General features: G+C 39.5%; 1 protein-coding gene across 1 annotated transcript in view; it reads left to right on the plus strand.

Moving 5' to 3' along the window:
* Nucleotides 1–17,962, plus strand: part of DISP1 (dispatched RND transporter family member 1) — a 123,774-nt gene that overhangs the window by 53,191 nt on the left and 52,621 nt on the right. The window contains 1 exon segment of the mRNA XM_025210637.1: nucleotides 11,287–11,826. Coding sequence (XP_025066422.1) covers nucleotides 11,287–11,826 — 540 coding nt within the window.

Consider the following 17,962-nt stretch of genomic DNA (forward strand, 5'->3'; position numbering starts at 1 on the left):
CCCCATACACTACTGCTTGTACTTTGAGCACTGGTACATTCTTATAGGTTTTACAGACAGCAGTTTTTAGTTTTTAAATGACTACGATTTTTTTAAAATAAAATACTTTTACTTTTTAATCACTGCAATTTATAAACTTTGTCATAAGCAGAAATGAGATTCTGGACATTGACTTGTTATCTTTCACCATATATAACTTGTTTTGGATGGGGGTTGTTTTATTTTTAATTTGTTTGCTTGTTTTTCTTTTTGAGAGCTGCAGAATATACTGGGATTGGAAAGGATCAGAGTAAATGTGAAAGAGTTCTGTTCTTGGTGTCCTAGTTTTCACAAATTATTTCCCTTCACATAAGTAAATAAATGTAGCTTGCTTCAGGAGCTAGGGTTGCATCCACTTTTATTGCCCCTTCCTACCAAAATAGGAAAGGCAGTTTTACTTTTCACTGTACATAGAGATGTATACAGTTACGTAGCAAGGTGGGTCTGCAGTATACTTAAAAATATGAACAGCAATACAGTGATGTGATACAAATCTGAATAGCAGTTAAAATAAACCTAAGAAAGCAAATAAGGCCATCTAACATGGTCTTAATCTACTAACTAACTGAAATAAAAAAGATCAAAGAAAGTTATAATTAACAGCAGCACTTGCTTGAATACTCCTATAGAAGCAGGAAAAAGCTAGAAATTACATGTCACCTTCATATCCTGGCTTGCTGACCTTGTGCTGAGATCAAGCCCTTACCATACCAGCTGTTACTATTAAGACCTTGCCCCTGAGGGTTAAGTAGGCAAGAAACTTAGCGGTCCTATAGCAGAGCAAACACTGCAAGTTCCAGCCCCTAACGTGCCCAATTCAAGGCAATCTGCGTGTGCTTGTCATTCAGTCTTGTCTCTGCAGTGTTGTAGGGCAGGTTCAGCCAGCTTGTTGCTTTCTGTTGTGTTGCTGCTGTCTGAGCAATTCCCGAGCCGCACTCTGCTTCAGGACAATTGCATGAAAGACGATATTTGTGCCTTGGAGGAGATACCTTAGTTTCAAGGTAGCTTTTCTTTCTTTAATGGTTAATCTGTTTAATTGGGATTACTAAGCATGGAAAGTGTTTGACATACAAATGTATTTAAAATCCAGTTATATTTTTATGCATTATATTGTAGGCTATAGCTAAAACAGCTTGTTATTTCAGAAAACATCACTCATGTAGACTGAACCAAGAATGTCACGTATGTTCAGTTGTTTTGCGTGAAAATATTCTCCTATCAGTAACAAAAGCAGACTCCTTTGCTTGTGGGTGACTACAGCCGGATAGAAACATTTGAGCCTGGAACAGAAAATTGTTAACACTTAGGTGTCTTGCACAATACAAATATTCTCACTGTTGTTATAACGTAGGTGGGTTGATTTTTGTTGACACTGTTTATAGCTTTTCATTTCATTTTCATGATCTTAATCCAACTAATGCGGGACTGAAGAGTTGTTTCTGAGAAGTATTTGGAGATGAAGTGCGTTGAAAAGTGTGATGCAAATAAATTAATCTTAGAATGAATGGCAGAGAATGTTGAATGTTTGTACATAATACCTTGATAAAATATCTGAATCTTTCCTCAGACAATGCGTTTTATTTCTGAGCAGGTAAACAGTTTAGCAGCTAAAACATCTCTGCTTGATGTGTCTGATATTTGTATCTATCACTTTTATTGCATGCTTAATCTACTGTATAATTGCAAAACTTATATGGTGGATTTTCTTTCAAAATGAAAGAAAAATAATGTAATTAGCAACAGATCTTCAGGATTTTCAAACATGATTTCATTTTGAAATTTTGATACAAAAATATTTGGTATAAAATACCATAATTATTAGTGTTTAGTGGGCATGTTATACTGTAAGACCAATAGTGCAACACTGCTGTGTCATAACTGAATCTCTAAAGTATAGGGGGGTGTTGGGGTTTTTTTTACTTATTACATAACAAAACTTTATCAACAAGATGCTTGTAGTTTATTATAGCTGTAACTGTATCCAAGCAAGGGTCTTTCTTTTGGTGTCATTCTGGAGGTAGGTTAGCTTAAACATTAACCCCTTATAGAAAATTTCTTATGGATTTTTCAATGTACGTAATTCCTTTTGCACACAGGAAAAAGAGCCATATTCTGGGGCTTTTCTTAGTGTACATAGGGTAGAGTTATTCTGAATCAGAGCATTAGTAATTTTAAAAACTTAAATGTCCTTTATATGGTAATGGAAAGTCACTAAAGCTGTGTAAATAAGACTTTGGTAATGACAATGCTTCAGTCATAGGCAGTGAGTTTTATTGCCTTCCTTGCTCTTAAACTGTGATGAGGTATTCCTACTAAAAAATACATGTATTTTTAACTAAATATGTTTTGCAGTGGTCATACTTGTTTGTAGCTGTGTACCTTTTTTATAATTGCAACTACTTAAAATTTTCCTTATCTTTGCACCAGTTGGTTATAACTTTTCTTCCTCTCCAAATATTCAGTTTCTGTTAAATTACAAATGTGACAGCATTGAAAACAAAGTGCAGTAAAGAGTGGAAAATCCTCTCTAAGTAGTTTTGAGTGATCCTACAAAATTATTTTTTGTATAATTTATGTGAAGTGAGACTGTGATGTCAAAGCACTACAAACAGTTCCTATAAATGGTCTGCTGTGTTTCATTGTTTGTGCTCAGCATGTAAACTTTTGGTTAATAACAGGAGAGAGAGAGAAATATTCTTAAAATCTCTTTCCTGTGCCTTCCTCCCCGATTCCCACTCTTCTTACAGCTGCTGTTGATGGTGGGTCATTCCTGCCGATGTCAGTTTACTGGCAGCTTGATTCATTCGGTACCCATCTGCAGCATGATCTACAATTCTGGCATTGTGACATCTGGAAACTCCCTGTCACAGGAATTGCAATTCCTGACCCAGCCTGCAATATAGGAAATGAAATCATGGTGTCTCAAGTCCAAGACAGACCAGCTTGTTAGCATTTCAGGCTGTTGAGGAAGGTGAAGGCAACAGTGTAATAGATACTGACTATGGAAAGGGGAGCAAGAGAATCATTTTTTATTCTGTAAATCTTTTAGGCTCTAGGATTGCACCCTATTCATTACTACATGGTTCAAGTATTTAAATTGCTGAGTAATTATTAATTGGTAGAAATTAGAAAATTTAATTAGTGTCAGCTTAGTTACTATACAGTCACGAAATACATAAACAGGAAAAAGATGCAGTGTTATCCAGGATACATAATGAAGCAGTTGCATTCATAATAATTTAAACAGCATTAAACATTTAAGATTTGTGTATTCAAAATGTGAATTTTGAAGAGTATATAATATCTTTTAAAATTAAAGTACCCTAGAAGTTGCTGAGAGTGATATCAACTCACATTTGTTATGGAATAAAAAATAAAAAGATATTTTAACAGGCATCATGCACTATAAAATATATGTATGCTAAGGTTTCCATATCTACATAATGAAAACTTTTCAAGGAGGCACTAGCAGTGTATTACGAAACTCAAAAAGCAAGAATCAGGAAATTGTGAGAAACCAACTCCCACATATTGTGAACATGCAAAAATGAGATGTTATGGAATTTTAAAAATGTCAAGGCAAAAGCCAAAAGCTGAGATCAACGGCCATAAAGCATATAAAGTTGTTTGACTTTGTAAAGAATACTGCCCTGATAGATAGCTAGACATCTCTTACAAAAGCCAGTATCAAAAACCAGGCACCACCTGTTATTTTTTGTGAACTTTGAGAAAAAGGCAAAAAAAAAAAAAAGGTCAAGTGTAAAGGGGGGGGGGAGGGAAGGAGGGAGGTGGAGAAAATCCTGTACAGAATGATTGTGCATTGAATGGCACAGCAAATGGAATATAGGAAAAGTTTGTCCCAGAGAACAAGTTACACGCTTGTCAGGCTAAAAATCTGTAGAGGGTCTTGGGGGATGTACATCTCTTATACTGTTTGATTAGAAGGGGATACTCATGGATAACCATGGGCTTGTTAATGTTCCTCACTTTAGGAATTTACTAATTTTTATGACATTTAGGATTAAATTGTTAGGGACACACTTTTGTCAGGACAATGCATTTTTATCACTAATTGTCATGCTTATTATCAGGATCATCATGTGCTCCTCCTTCATCAGGGATAAAACCCCCCCAATCATTTTTTAATTGACTGGGTATCTGGAGGTTGTCTACAGCTTCTGTTCTAGAAAGTTTTAGATGCTTTAAAATACAATCTGAGCTTTATCTGGCCTTAAATATTGAAGGGACAAACTCTTAAGAGTGTTGGATTTTATTTTGGTGCAACAGTTAAGGTATTTTTTTCTTAAATGGTTAAATAAACCAAGTAGCTGTTTCCCAACTTCTCTGAAAGATCTATAAATTATCTATGCTACACAACAGCTTCTACTGAATTTCCACTACGTCATTCCCATTTGAGTTTGCACTTTTCTCATTCTCAGTTACAAGCATTATTAGTCCAGATGGTATTTGTTGAACCAATGTGTGTTGGGGTTGTTTTTTTTGTTTGTTTGTTTGTTTTTTAAATCTGTGGGGTTTTTTTTTAAAAACAAACTTTAAAGCAAAGAAAAATTCTTTCAATTGCAGCCAGAGTAACAGGTGAACTTAATCCAAGTCCGAAGAGAACATGCTAGTTAGGGAACACCAAATCCTACATACTTTTGACATGGTATACAACATTACTATACTTCCTGAAGGGTTTGCAGTGTTTAGCAGTGTTTAGTGTTAACTGTACAGATAATAGAGGGATCACTTATAAAACTGTCATTATGTAACTTTGTCCTTACAAAGCATAGTAGCTTCCATATATGTCAGTGCTACAAATAGTTGGTCTCCACTCTATTCCTGAAATGGTTTTGACTCGTTACCTTTTCTTTGTCAGTCTGTGCATATTCCAGAATCTGGTACAGAAGAATAGAATACCACAATATATTATTCTTACCTTCTGCTTGAATTATAAAAGTTGTTAAACTTACAGTTTGAACCCAAAACACAACACTGCCACCAATTTTTCAGTTAGGATCCATAGAATTAACTGAGGGGGGCAAAATGTAGATGTCTTGACAGGTGCTAACTTCAGATATTTTATTTCACTGGTCTTACAGCTGAGGTCTGTAGCTCCATCATGAGGCCATCATAAGTGGTCCGTGGAAATTTCAATTAAAATTTTGATGAAGAGGGTGCACAGTTGTCCATGTGACATTTTGAGGGTAGACTGTTGTCCTTTAGTTCATCAAGTCTGGTAATTTGTTTCAGCTTATGAAAGAAGAAATTCTGTCAAATCAAATGAATAAAAATATTACCCAAATTCTTATTTTTCTGTGACCCTGAATTAACTGATCTCTTTGAAGTTTCAGTTAATCAAATCACTTAAACATGAGCCTTACTTAAGCGTACAAGGTAGTCCCACTCACTCCGAGACTGCTAATGTTCTAGATAAGCAGATGCATTCCTGGGAATCTCTATGAAAACGGACAAAATCCAGAAGTTTCTGAAGACTTAAAGGAAAAGAATACATTAGCTTGATCTGTTAAGATTTTGATTGCTTAAAAGTTCACAAGTAGTCTGCTGAACAACAGTAAGATACTTTGAATTAATGCCAAGTAGTAGCATTGACCCTGAATTCACCAGCGTCTAAAAAATAATCTTTTAGGAGACTGACTTTGAATTTCAACACAGTGACACTTCTAGTGAGAAATGACATTCAGGCAGAGATGGCATCTGCTTAGAATAACATGTTGTTTGACTCTTGCAGAAGGTGTTAAATTAATGCTCGTTTGCTTGCCTTTAGCAGAGGCTGAAAATTCCCAAATCACTTAATATTATTAGCAGTAGACAGGTGTAATGTCCAAACCCAGTGAACTCCTTCTAATAAGAGCGGCTAGTTTCCAAGGCTGTGTGTAAACTGTTGCATCATAGCCACTTGCTTTTGCTGATGCACATTGTGTAAACTGGTGGTTCTCAACCCTTTTATATGCAAGGCACCCCCTGTTATCAGCTTGAGGCACCCCTTGATAGACTAAAGGCACTCCTTGGAAAATGCCAGATCTTCGTTTTCACTCTTTTTAACTATAAAAAATAATAGAGCAATTCTTTTGTTGCAAAGATCTCAAAAAGACCACAACCTGGGAAAATGTGTTTAACATTCGAGAGTCCTGATTAAACTCCCTTGGGTTTATTTTATTAATCATGTTTGTACTTCTAACAGTACTAACATTGTGTGGCACCCCACAGCACCACTGAAAGGATCTCAAGGGACCCCAGGGTGCCATGACACCCTGGTTGAGACTCACTGGTGTAAATGCTTAACAGTTCTTTATGAAATGTTTTGAAATACATTTACTGTATTTACATGAATCCAAGGCAGCTCCCCAGTAATTAGATTCTATACATGCAAATGTGTTATAATTTTCCATGCATAGAATCTAATTAGCAGAAGTTTGTCTTAAATTCATCCCCCCTCCGCTGCTGTGGTGGGGAAAGCAGTGATGGGGCAAGAGACCAGACCCCCCCGCCCCTTACTTCTCTGTCCATTGTTCCCCCTGTGTCTGCCCTTCTGCCACTTGCCCCTCTGTGTCTGCCTGCCCCCCGCCTGCCTGCTCCTCCCTGCAGCCTGCCCTCTCCACCCCATATTTGAAATAGTTGTTAGCAATATCGTACAAAAGTTTATCTGTTCATCTTTCCCATGTAACTTGAATCATGATGCTGATAAAGGTTCTGCGTGTATCGCACTGATATAAGCAGAACCTTCGTGGGTATTGTAGGATATTAAACTGCTGTGGAAAAATAATACCAAGAAAAAAATCATGCTTCAAGAAGCAATATTGAACCCAGTAACTGTATGCTATAAATGCATCAAGCTTTAAAACCAAAAGCTAGCTGCTTTCAGCCTCTTGAATAGTTGGGCATTTGATATATCTACACACCTTATTTTCTTATTGAATGAATTATTGAATAAGGAAATTTTATCTTTGAGTGACCTCCAGGAGTTCTAAGCAATGATATCTATTCAGTACAGTTTCTTGTTCAAAAATAGCTAACATCATCAACCACCACCACATCAATAATGTCCATGAATAAACAAATAAGCATGCAAAATTCCTAAAATGCTGGCAAACAACTCAATAAGAGCTTTCTCTTTCTGGATGTCCAGCTAGATCTGTCCCCTTTTGCAGCCTCTTTGAATCGGCCATGAAGCTCAGGAGAAAACCAGGCTGTTTAAACAGCAGTATTTCACATAACTAATCTGTCTCTTCAGACAGAGACAAGGTTAAACCAGCCACTTGAATTTACACTTCTGTGCTGGGGAAAAGTTTTAAACAGGCTTGACTTGTTTGGGACAGAGGAAAGGGATGTGCAAAAAGAATTTGAGGAATTGGACTTTTGCTAAACAGGGATATTTTCTCAAATATGTTGTCAGGTTGCGACTAGTTTTTGTTTGAAATTAACTCTGCAAGGAGGCTGGCTCTGTGTATGATCCAGAACAAATAGTGCAGGGAGCGTTTTCAGGGGATTGCATTTTCCTTCACTTTCCGAGTTGAGGATTTGGTTACGTTGATGAGACACGGCACCAGGGGTTGCTATGGGCCGCATTCCACTGCGCCAAGCACCTTCTGCTCAGTATTAGTGTTCAGCCCGTTAAATAGCTCAGCTGGCTGGAAATTCTCAGTACTTCACATGTCCACTGGCAGTAAAAGAGAGGAAAACCTAGTTAAAAATTTTCTTTCTTATCTATCTTTGTCTGTCTGTGTCACGTCTGTCTTTAAAATCCAAGGCCTTTGACTAAGCCTCTCACTTAAACTTGTCATGCTGTTTACACCAAGTTTTTTAGTGATGCATTTAATTATTTAAAGTGGCTGAAGTAGGCGTAGAAATCTGATTTCTCTTTATGAAACAACATGCAATATTTTTAATGCTATACTATAAAACCTACTTTCTTTGCAAGGACCCTGTAAAAGTATCTTGGGAAACAAATTCTTATTTTGAATAAATACGGTATTTGATGGCCTTTGTTGTTGTTTAAATGATCAAAATAATATTCTCTCCCTTATTTTTAAATCCTCTCCTTGAAACATAATTGTGGTTAAAAAATGAGGCAAATTAGCTGTTGCTTGCATCCCAGGCTTTGCTTGGCTGTAGGCCAGCCCCCTTCAGTCATCATCACTCCAATGTACATACTTATGAACTATTTACAGTGCACAAACAGGAAAAAAAATCCAGGCAAATCCAAAAAACCTTAGCCTGTAATACCTTTTCTGTTATTTAAGATAGTGCTTTTACCACAATGCACATCCTAATTGCTCTCAAAATTGTTGCCACTGAGAAGGGAGAGTTCCACAGTCAGCTAAATAAAATGACTTACTCCTGAGATTTTTTTGTAGTTTTAGTTTAAAAGAAATACACTGGAAAAATATACCAGTTGTCCTAGGTATACTGAGTCTTACTACAGAGCCTGTAATCCTATTATAGCTTATATTACACACAGGTGATGAACTGAAGTGTTCTGATTTCTTTAAATAGCCTTTAAAAAAATCTCTTAAAAATATTTATAAACTTGATTTTCAGTGGAGGATGAGGAAGTGGGGACCAAAACCACCAGTCTGACAGCTGGTAAATGCTCTCTGTTGTGCAGTCCTGTCTCAGCCACTGACTGTTCAAAGGGCTCAGCAAACTGCAGCACAAGGTTTTGATGGTTACCTGAGTTTCCACTAAAGTCTGTTTGATAAATAGTACCTTTTTCAGTTAGTCTTTATACTGACCAAAAGTGATCTGTTTCCAGCAAGCTCAAGTGTGCACCACTGCCTCTCAACCACAAGTGGTTATAACTGAAAGATAGCCAACATTCATATGAACTATTTACATTTTGGTCTGGTCACTCAGCAGTTTATGTAACTTAACTTAAATTTTTGGTTGAAGAAGAAAAAGTCCTTCCAAACACCCCTTCAGCTGCTTACCACTGGCTTCCAATTTCTCTTTGCTTGATGCTCTCTCTTTTTAGGGAGAGCTCATCCTGCCTCCCTTGTTCATGCAAAGTGTTCTGGACAGCGTAACTTCCTGAAAAGGAGGCAAGATTTGGGACCCCAGAATCTAGCTTTGGAAAGGGCTATTTGCATCCAGCTGCAGGGACATTTGGAGGAAGTGTTAGGGTAACAGGCATTGAGGGAACTGCACAGATCTGCTGGCCATTGCCTATACTGTAGTTGCCCCTAGGGGTCTACTCTGTCCCCTCAGTGCTCACTGCCAAAAACTATCAAATGCTCACCATTTCGTTGGAAAAAAAATTAACTTGGTGGTACTCAACTATAATGCTGATCTGAGCTGTAACATCTTGGAGGCTTTGTTCATGTCATTGCTGTGTGATATTTTGAGGATGGTTAGTTTCTTTAGTGAAGAGTAGCAGTTAAATAAAATAAATTTTAGACCCCAACCATCCTGTTAACTAGTTAAAATTGTAGAAGATGATGTTATAACACAATTGCACTCTTTATTTTAATCTGATACATTTCTAATAATGATGAAAACAGCTTCTCTCATATATTTGTTGCTATCCTTATTTTAACTGTTTCTGCAACAGCGTAGGTGAGCGAGTTTAAGATTTTAAAAAATCCAGTTTAAAAATCTAGGCTTTGCTTTTCCAGACAGATTGTCCTTGATTCTTGGAAGAAAGAAATATGGAATAGTAAAGTAATGCTTAGGGAAAACAAAATAGCAAAAAGCAAATATGCTTTAATAATAGTTTTAATAGAAATTTAATTATTTAACACACTTTATTATAGATATAAAGCATATAGGTTATAAAATAATGCATATTAATACTTTATTTAATAGGAGTATTTAATAGCAGAGAGATTACTAGTGTACTTAAATATTCAAAATGCCTCCTACACAATTGGAGTTGCAGATTTAGTGTCTTAGACTAGGATAGCAGTCAATATCAGAGCCTCTTGGAGTTGATCTGAGGCTGGGGGTGGCTGAGCATGTACGTGCATGCACGCGTGTGCCCCACCCCCAGCCTAACAGGTCAGTCCATGAGGGAGGGAAGGGGCGGGGGCCAGATCGAGGCCCCCGCAGTGAAGGACAGAGTGCCGCAGAGGCAGGAGCAGGGGTAACATGAGTGCGGCCATGGCCAGGTGTTTGGTGGGAGGATCGAGCTCGGGTGGCTTGCCTGGGTGGCTCCTACCCCTGTGTGCACACTGGTGGAGGCCCTGGAGGACACATGCGCCCCATCTGTGTGCAGCAGAGGCAGTTGTCATTGCAGGCTGGGCTTTGCACCTCAAACCCCACTGCAGCCTGCCTGGGAGTGGCCTGATGCCACATGCATCCAGCCTTTGGGTGGGTAGGAGATGAGGTTCAGCCCAGCAGCGGGGCACAAATGGCGTGGGGCAGTTCCTGGGCCAGCTGCAGTGGGGCTTGGGGCAAAAAGCCCAGCCCACAGTGGCAGCTGCCTCCACCATGCACAGAAGGGGGGGGAGGTGGCCCCCCCCCCCCCCCAACGAATGCTGGGCAGTTTGGGTGGCTGCAGCAGCTGTGAGGGAGGGAATGGGGCTGGAGCAGGGGCAGGCCCTGTACAGCTGGGACATGGGACACACGGCTTGTCCAGGGGGTGTGGGGACAGGGTGGGGCAGGGAGCACATAGCCTGAGAGGGCTGGGCTGGGCTGAGCTGTGCTCAGGCTGGGCATCGGCAGCACTGGGAGTGGGGCTATGTGGGGGTGGGGGGTTGTAGGCACCTGAAAAATTGCTGTAGTCGCCATGCCCCCTTTCCCAGCACTGCTACCACCACCCAGCCTGAATGCTGCGCTGCCCAGCTCCCTGCCATGACGAGTGCAATGCTGCCTTCCAGCCTGAGCCTGCTCTCCCCCCACAAGCAGATCCAGGGGGGGAAGTGGCAGGGGGAGGGGAAGAATTTTTGGCATCTGTTTGCCCAAAAGAAGGGGAGAATTTTTTCTCCCTCTGCCTTGATCTGCCTCCACCCCTTCCCGCCCCACAGACTTCCTGCTGGGTGGGCGGGGGAGGAGGGTGGCGTAGGTTGCGCACAGTATATCTTGGGTTGCTTTTAAAAGCCAACGGTGATCTCCTATTTAAAAAGGTTGGAGACCACTGTCTTAGACTAACCTGTGAAGATTGAATTGATTCAGCCTTGGGTTTTTTGACTGTTTGTACTTAGCCTTACTATTTTCAGTGTAAATTGTTTGAAATTTTAACACTGAAAAATGCCTCCTGCCAACTTTGGTTTGTTTAATTTTCTCTAGAAACGTTGCAGATCCATCAAGAAGCTGGAGCATGGCCATGAGCAAGACCAATAATGATTTTGTGATTCTAAGCAATGGTAGCGTTCTGTCTAATGCTACCAGTCCTGGTATCGTTGCGGCCAGTGATGGAGACATTGCAGCCCAACACCTCCCATCCAAGGAAGCAGCGAGATCAAAAGTGAGTCCAAATGGGTGCCTGCAACTGAATGGTACAATCAAACCATCTTTTCTGCCTTTAGACAACCAAAGAACTCAACAGATGTTGACACAATGTTGCCACCCTTGCCCATACCATCACCCTTTAAGTAGCCATAACAATAGGCAAGAATGTAATTCGCTGGCTGGCAGCACAGGACCATCTGCAATGACTTCTCACTGCCTGCAGCCACATGCTGAGTATTCAGCATCTGTTTGCCAAAAACATACACCCATGTATCAGACTGCCTGCTGTCTTCAGCCTTCCCCATCATTCTGCCTTCATCATCAATGGCCTGACCATTTTCAGCATCAGCCTGTACAGCAACATATAGCCAGAATAAGGTGAGTGAACTACATTTTCAGTAATCAATATGTAGCTAGTTCTACAGTTGTTTATTTATAATTTCTCCACAAAAATAGGAGAAGATTAAAAAGGAGAGAAAGTCTGGTATTTTCTATGTGCTGCTACATAGCCCGTAATAAATCTGAGGTATTACCCCACTTCTATATGTGGGGATGATATAATCTTAATTATTTATTTAATTCTTATTTGGATTTCCAAACTTTACTGTTCAAGGGGAACTAATTCATGTAAAAATATTTATGTAGCATAGCAAAAAATCTTTCTTCTTCCCACAGAGATGCTGGTTTGTTCATTCTTGGCATTTTTGGAGCTTCTGGAAGTCTATGCAATTCTTGTATATACTTACAGCTGTTAAAAAATGTTTAGGGATTAAAGTTACTTCTCATTTCCAGCTATCTTCTGAGCTTCTGTAGAATGACTATTATAGTTTTAGCTCAATTGTGTACTCACTGGAGAGATCATCAGTTGGGCTAGAATTTTTCACTGATGTGCATCTGTCTGACTCCTTGTACCCAAAAGTGAATCCCATTAAATTATCAATCAGACCCTAAGCCTCTCCATGTCATGGACTCAGGCTTTGCTAAACTTTATTTAGAATTTAGGTATTAAATATATTAAAATTACAGCAGCATCTTCAGCAGTCCATATGCCTAAAGTCCGGCTCCGCCTGGTGGCAGTTGTGATGGTAAGTGCTCACCAGTTTTGTAAATTGGATTTCAGGTGTCTCATTATGGGCACCTTAAACATGAGGAAAACCTGTACAAAAATAATATTGGTTTAAGTGATTTTTGCCAGCATCATATAAGACATTTATAAGAGATGTGAAAGCAGACAATTGTTCTGCCTGGCATTCAGTTATCTTAACAATGAAAACATCTCTTCTCTTCTTGCAGTTTCTTGTCTTGTTCAGTGCACACCTTCCAATTGCTACAACAAATGAGGCAAGAGTCTTGCAGACAATGGCCCCTTTCACCACACAGTCTTGATTCATTCCATGAGCATTGAAAGTCTCTACACTGAATAAGGCAGGATTGGAGGGGAGAGGAGGGGGAAACTGTGTGATCCTGTCATAAAAGTTCATATTATACCAATGCATAAAGCAGAAAAAAACAGGGTTGTACAATCAACTTTTTGATTTGGGCATTTCTTAACTGAATGGCATTTGACTTTGAACCTTAGAAAAAATATGTTAACATAATTTTAAGTGATTTCAGAACTGGAAAAAAATTTGTGTTGTCTATATTAGACCCTTAGCTGCTTGATGTCAGTATGGTAAGAGTTTCCTTACATTCTCTTGACCAAAGTTTGGGTTAGAGAAGAAGAGTCAAAAGGAATTATCAGGCCACAGGATGTTACTGGGTGTGAACCATTTCAGAAAATTCAAGACGCGTGGATTGAAAAAAAACTAGGCTAAAGGTCTCAAGGTCACATAGATTATATATAATGTTTTGATGCTAAACAAGGCTAATTTTAGACCAGATCAGCTTAGATATGGTATAAAAATATAATATGAATATTATTTGGAATAGTACATATTCAGAATGATTTTATTATTTTTTTTAACTTTATTTGGTAAGCTTTTTCATATTTTAGCCAGGCAACAGAGTATAAAAATCTGGGTTAATCTCAGACTCTTTTCTCTTTAGCCTTGACCTACAGTTCTTGCTGAATAGACCATCTTCAATGAACTAAAATAAGTGTTCTTTTAAAACTTAATTTGAAACCTAGGGGAAAAGTCCTTCTCCCTAAGGCTGCATACAGACATTCAAGGTGGTTAGTGGGAGATTAGATTGGGTTAAAAATGGCCACCCAATCTAATTTAATTCGCCCAGGTATGGACCTTACACTAGTTAGGTGGATCTAAATGCAAACTATACAGAAGTTCAGTACAGTTAGATTGGTTTAAAAATGACTGACCTGATCTAAATTAAGTCTACCTCTGAGGTACATTCAACTTAGATAGAGTTGGCCATTTTTAGACTGATCTAACTGTCCTGAATTTCTGTGCAGTTCCCAGAGCAGCCCCAGGGTTGGTAAAGTCCAGCCCCTGGCCCCAGTCCCTGGGCCTCCCTGAATATCTGTACACAGTCTGAGAGGACGCATCCCCCCAAGCGAGAACATGCATTTCCCCAGGGACAAACAGTAGTGACACAATATATACCACTGTTGCTTGTCCCCAGGGAACACCCATGCACGCACACTCTGGCAATGCAGCACATTACCCTGGGCGAAGGAGGCAAGGCTGGGGCCAGCACCTGGGGTGACCCAGCAGCCTTACCTGGGGGCCTCCCGGGGTTGCAGCCACAGTGATCTGGCAGCAGGGAGCCTGGCCAGCAGCCAGAGTGTGGCTCTGGCCAGCCAGGCTCTGCCCCACATTATTTGGGCGCAGGTTTTTTGACACCGGCATCTCCTGGTGTCAACCCTCTTCCCCCACTCTTGCTGCAAATTAGCAGCGCAAGGAATGCCTGCATGTGCGGCACATGCAGTGAGCAGCTCTGCATGCCACATGTTCCCCACTCATCTGGACGTGCCCTGGCTGGCTACCTGTTAGAGGCTTTTTAAAACTTTAAGACTTAGATAAATTCATTTTAAATTCTCTCAAATATTAACAAGATTGTTATTTTTTTAGATCCATTTAAATCATTTGTTTATGTCCTGTTGAGTCTTTTGTCCTGTTCAGTCATTCATATCTTTTCTGTATTTTATTATTGAATTTGCTATTAAAAATTAACATTTTCTTGTGTTTGCGATTATTTTATTTTGGTGGGACTGGTTCTTCAAACTTTTCTTGGTTCTTGGAGTATATGTGAGGGTCAACAGTGAGGAATCATATTTGGTTTCATACGGGAAATCAACCAGATTGGATTGTATAGAGATCTACCAGTGGAACTAACAGAGTAACTGGTAAAGATGGTTGGAAAAATTATAGTTTTATGCAGGATAGTTTGAAAACTATCCTTTTTCTTCTGAAAATGTATTACAAAATTAATGGGGGGAAAATGTATTTTGGCTTTTACATCCATTAAAAAAACTAATTTCAGAAATTGAAAATCTTGCTAAAAATGAAAGTTTTACTGCAAAACTTGTTTTTTGTTTTCTTATATTGACTAAAACTTAAGTTTCCAAAATTTTCATGTTGGCAAACACCCCCCTTTACCTCCCCCCCCAAAAGCTATCACACTTGACAAGATGTTTCAACAAAGCTTGAGCTTCTCTGTTAACTGACAGTGTCTCAATTGCCATTTATATGGACCTGCCATTAGCAGAGAATGGCCCCACAAACACTTCCCAAGTATAATTAGTGCTTTCTGATGCCTTGAGCTAGTGGCCTGTAGTAGCTGGGAAGAGCAATTAAAAGGAAATTCCTTTTCAGCTCTGTGAAAGATTGTCTTCAATCCAGGTAGTCTTCTAAAAATCTAGCTGCTAAATTCTAACAAGCCTCTACTGAGTATGAACAAAAGTAACTGTTTTTTAAAGTATTACAACTGAGCCACTGGATGGATTTTCACAGGAACAATAAAAAGCAAATCTCTGATCCCACTTAGTAAATTTAAATTCCTTCCACCAAAGCATGTATACACTAGAATTTCTCAATTAAAGATCTGGAAGAATTGAATGTTGGTGAAATGTTCTCAGAAATGACTGAACTGTGTTTGAAATATTTTTTAAATTTCAGCCAAAAATAGACCTCTAATGTGAAGAATTCTAATATGAATAATGGTTTAAGGCTGTATAGGAATTGTTGGTAATTCTGCCATTAATAAATGTAATAAACTAATTGTTGAAATTTCTTTGGAAGTATTTCTTCACATGCAGGAAAGTTAGATATTCTTTTCACTCTAGAAATCAGCTTGTGACAAAAGTTGGGAGTCATTTTTTCTACATCACATTCACAAAATGAAGAGGGTATTAAAGCATTCAACCTTCAGCACATTTTTTCAGATTTTTAATGTAGGGCCCCAAAATCCTATAGTATTCCTTCAGTGTAGCAGGTCAGCATTTTGTCATCTGTGGCCTTCTGTAGCCATGCAAAAGGAAAGTTTCTCTGTATAACTTGAATTCTTATTTGAAAACAGACATGTCTAGAGCTAGCAAAGTGAAAACTAGTATGTTTTATTATACACTGATTTCCATGTCAGGTTTGCTCTGACTGGAAATACTAACATGCCCAACCTCTGAGGAGCAAAATCTATGGATTCACTACAAACCTCTGAAACCAGAAGTAGTTTATAGTAGTTTGATTTAGAGCATCTATAAAGTGCAAAGCTACCCCACTTTCTACCTGACTTCAGATTAACACAGGTAAATACCTCTCTATAGCTTGTATAGCCATTTTGGCTAGGGACAGAAATTACACATAAACCAGTATAAGTGATCAGAAACTGGTTCAAATCTGTAACACAACAGAAGTTCAGTGCACAAAAACCACTTTCAAAAACGCTAAAATTGGTTTCAGATAGACCTGGATGGATGTAGTATCAGATTTAACTGATTTAAGTTAAATTGGTTTACTGAACTTCTGTCCCACATTCACTCCACATTCAGGTTTGCACTGTCCCCTAGCATCCCAGGATGCTTTGCATTTTCCCCGCACACTCCCACTTGTAGGGTGGACGGGCTAGCTTTGGCCCAAAATGTCTGCTCCAGCTCATCCAGGAGGAGTGCAGTAGCATGCTCTCAGCTTCTGGTTGAACCGCTGCAGGCATGTGGCTACATTCCCAGAATCAAAAGTGAATGTCTGTTCACTTGCTTATTCGTTCAATCTACATGCCTTAGAATAACCTGCAAAGATTGAATCAATTCAGCCTCAGGCTTTTTGACTGTCTGTACTTAGCCTTTAAGTTGGTGCTATGGGCAGGCTAATTAGTCTTCTGAGAGCTAATTAGCACAGGTGTAGCACCAGATATATGTGGCCATGTTGCTTCCAGCTGGAGAGGTGGCCTATTCTCATGTGGCACTGGGCCAGGTAAACTAGCAGTGCCTCTCAGTAGTATAGCCATGTCTGTGAGTGGGACTAGCTCTGCCCATGGCTGCCTTCCTGACCTGGAAATAGTATGGGTGCAGGCAGCATTGTGCCACAGCCTTGCAGCAGACCCCGTTTTCAAATTGTGGACCAAAATCCTGCTTTAGGCAGTTCTTGGAGACGCAGACAGTGGAAAATTTGGAACTTTATTTGGTACTTTAACAAAAATATTTTTTTTTGCCCAAAAGGTGTGTCTGGGCTCTTTGAGTTGCACCTGTTTATCCTTCTTGCACATCACCTCCAGCAGTAAACTTTGTCAGGGTAAATTTTGGAGTAAATTACTGCACCTGTGTAATCCTAATGAGAAAGTTGGGCTGCAGATCTGAAAGCAGGGAGAGAATTTGACTCTACAGTTACAAGTTTGAGGCATGTATTACAATAACTAACTACATTATGATTTTCTATGCATCGCTGTATGTAAACATTTCTACTCGTTGCACACCTTCTTGGGGTTATTCAACCCTAGCAGTCTTTCCTGCCCAGAGCAGGGAGACTGGATCCAATGATCTTGCGAGGTCCCTTCCAGCCCAAAACTTCTGTGAATCTATGAACCATTCCAGCCCCCTTGAAGCTTCCTTCCATTTATGGAAGAGTAATGTTCCTTACTGGTAGTCAGACTTTGAATTAACCTGACCTCTTTGAGGAGTTTGTTTTCAGCCAGGCTGCTTTGATCCTTTGTCATTAGGATGACCCCCGTGCGCCCCCCAACACATCACCACTGTCTAGATGGGAAGTGAGTATGCTTATTTAAAATGTTTCCCCCACTATCATTTTAGTTTTATTTGGGTTGAGCCAGTTGCTATTCATCCAGTTGTTGACTACTTGTTTGCATTATGGCATATTATTGGGGTGGCAGGTAAGTTTATGGCAGCTGTGTACAATTGCGTATCATCAATTGTATTGGCAGATACTATGAATGAACTATTGCATCTAAAAGACTTAGCTGTAGTTTACGAATGCCTCTCTGAATGCAAATTAGGCCTTCTGCTTAATTTTAGACTTGCTAGTTAACTATCTCTTAGGGCTGTGCGAAGCTTCGGGTGGCGATTCGATTCAGCCATGGGGCGGGGGGCTGGGGAAGTGGGGGGGTC

Source organism: Alligator sinensis, unplaced genomic scaffold (genome assembly GCF_000455745.1).
Source record: "Alligator sinensis unplaced genomic scaffold, ASM45574v1 scaffold266_1, whole genome shotgun sequence".
In the NCBI taxonomy this organism is placed as follows: domain Eukaryota; kingdom Metazoa; phylum Chordata; order Crocodylia; family Alligatoridae; genus Alligator; species Alligator sinensis.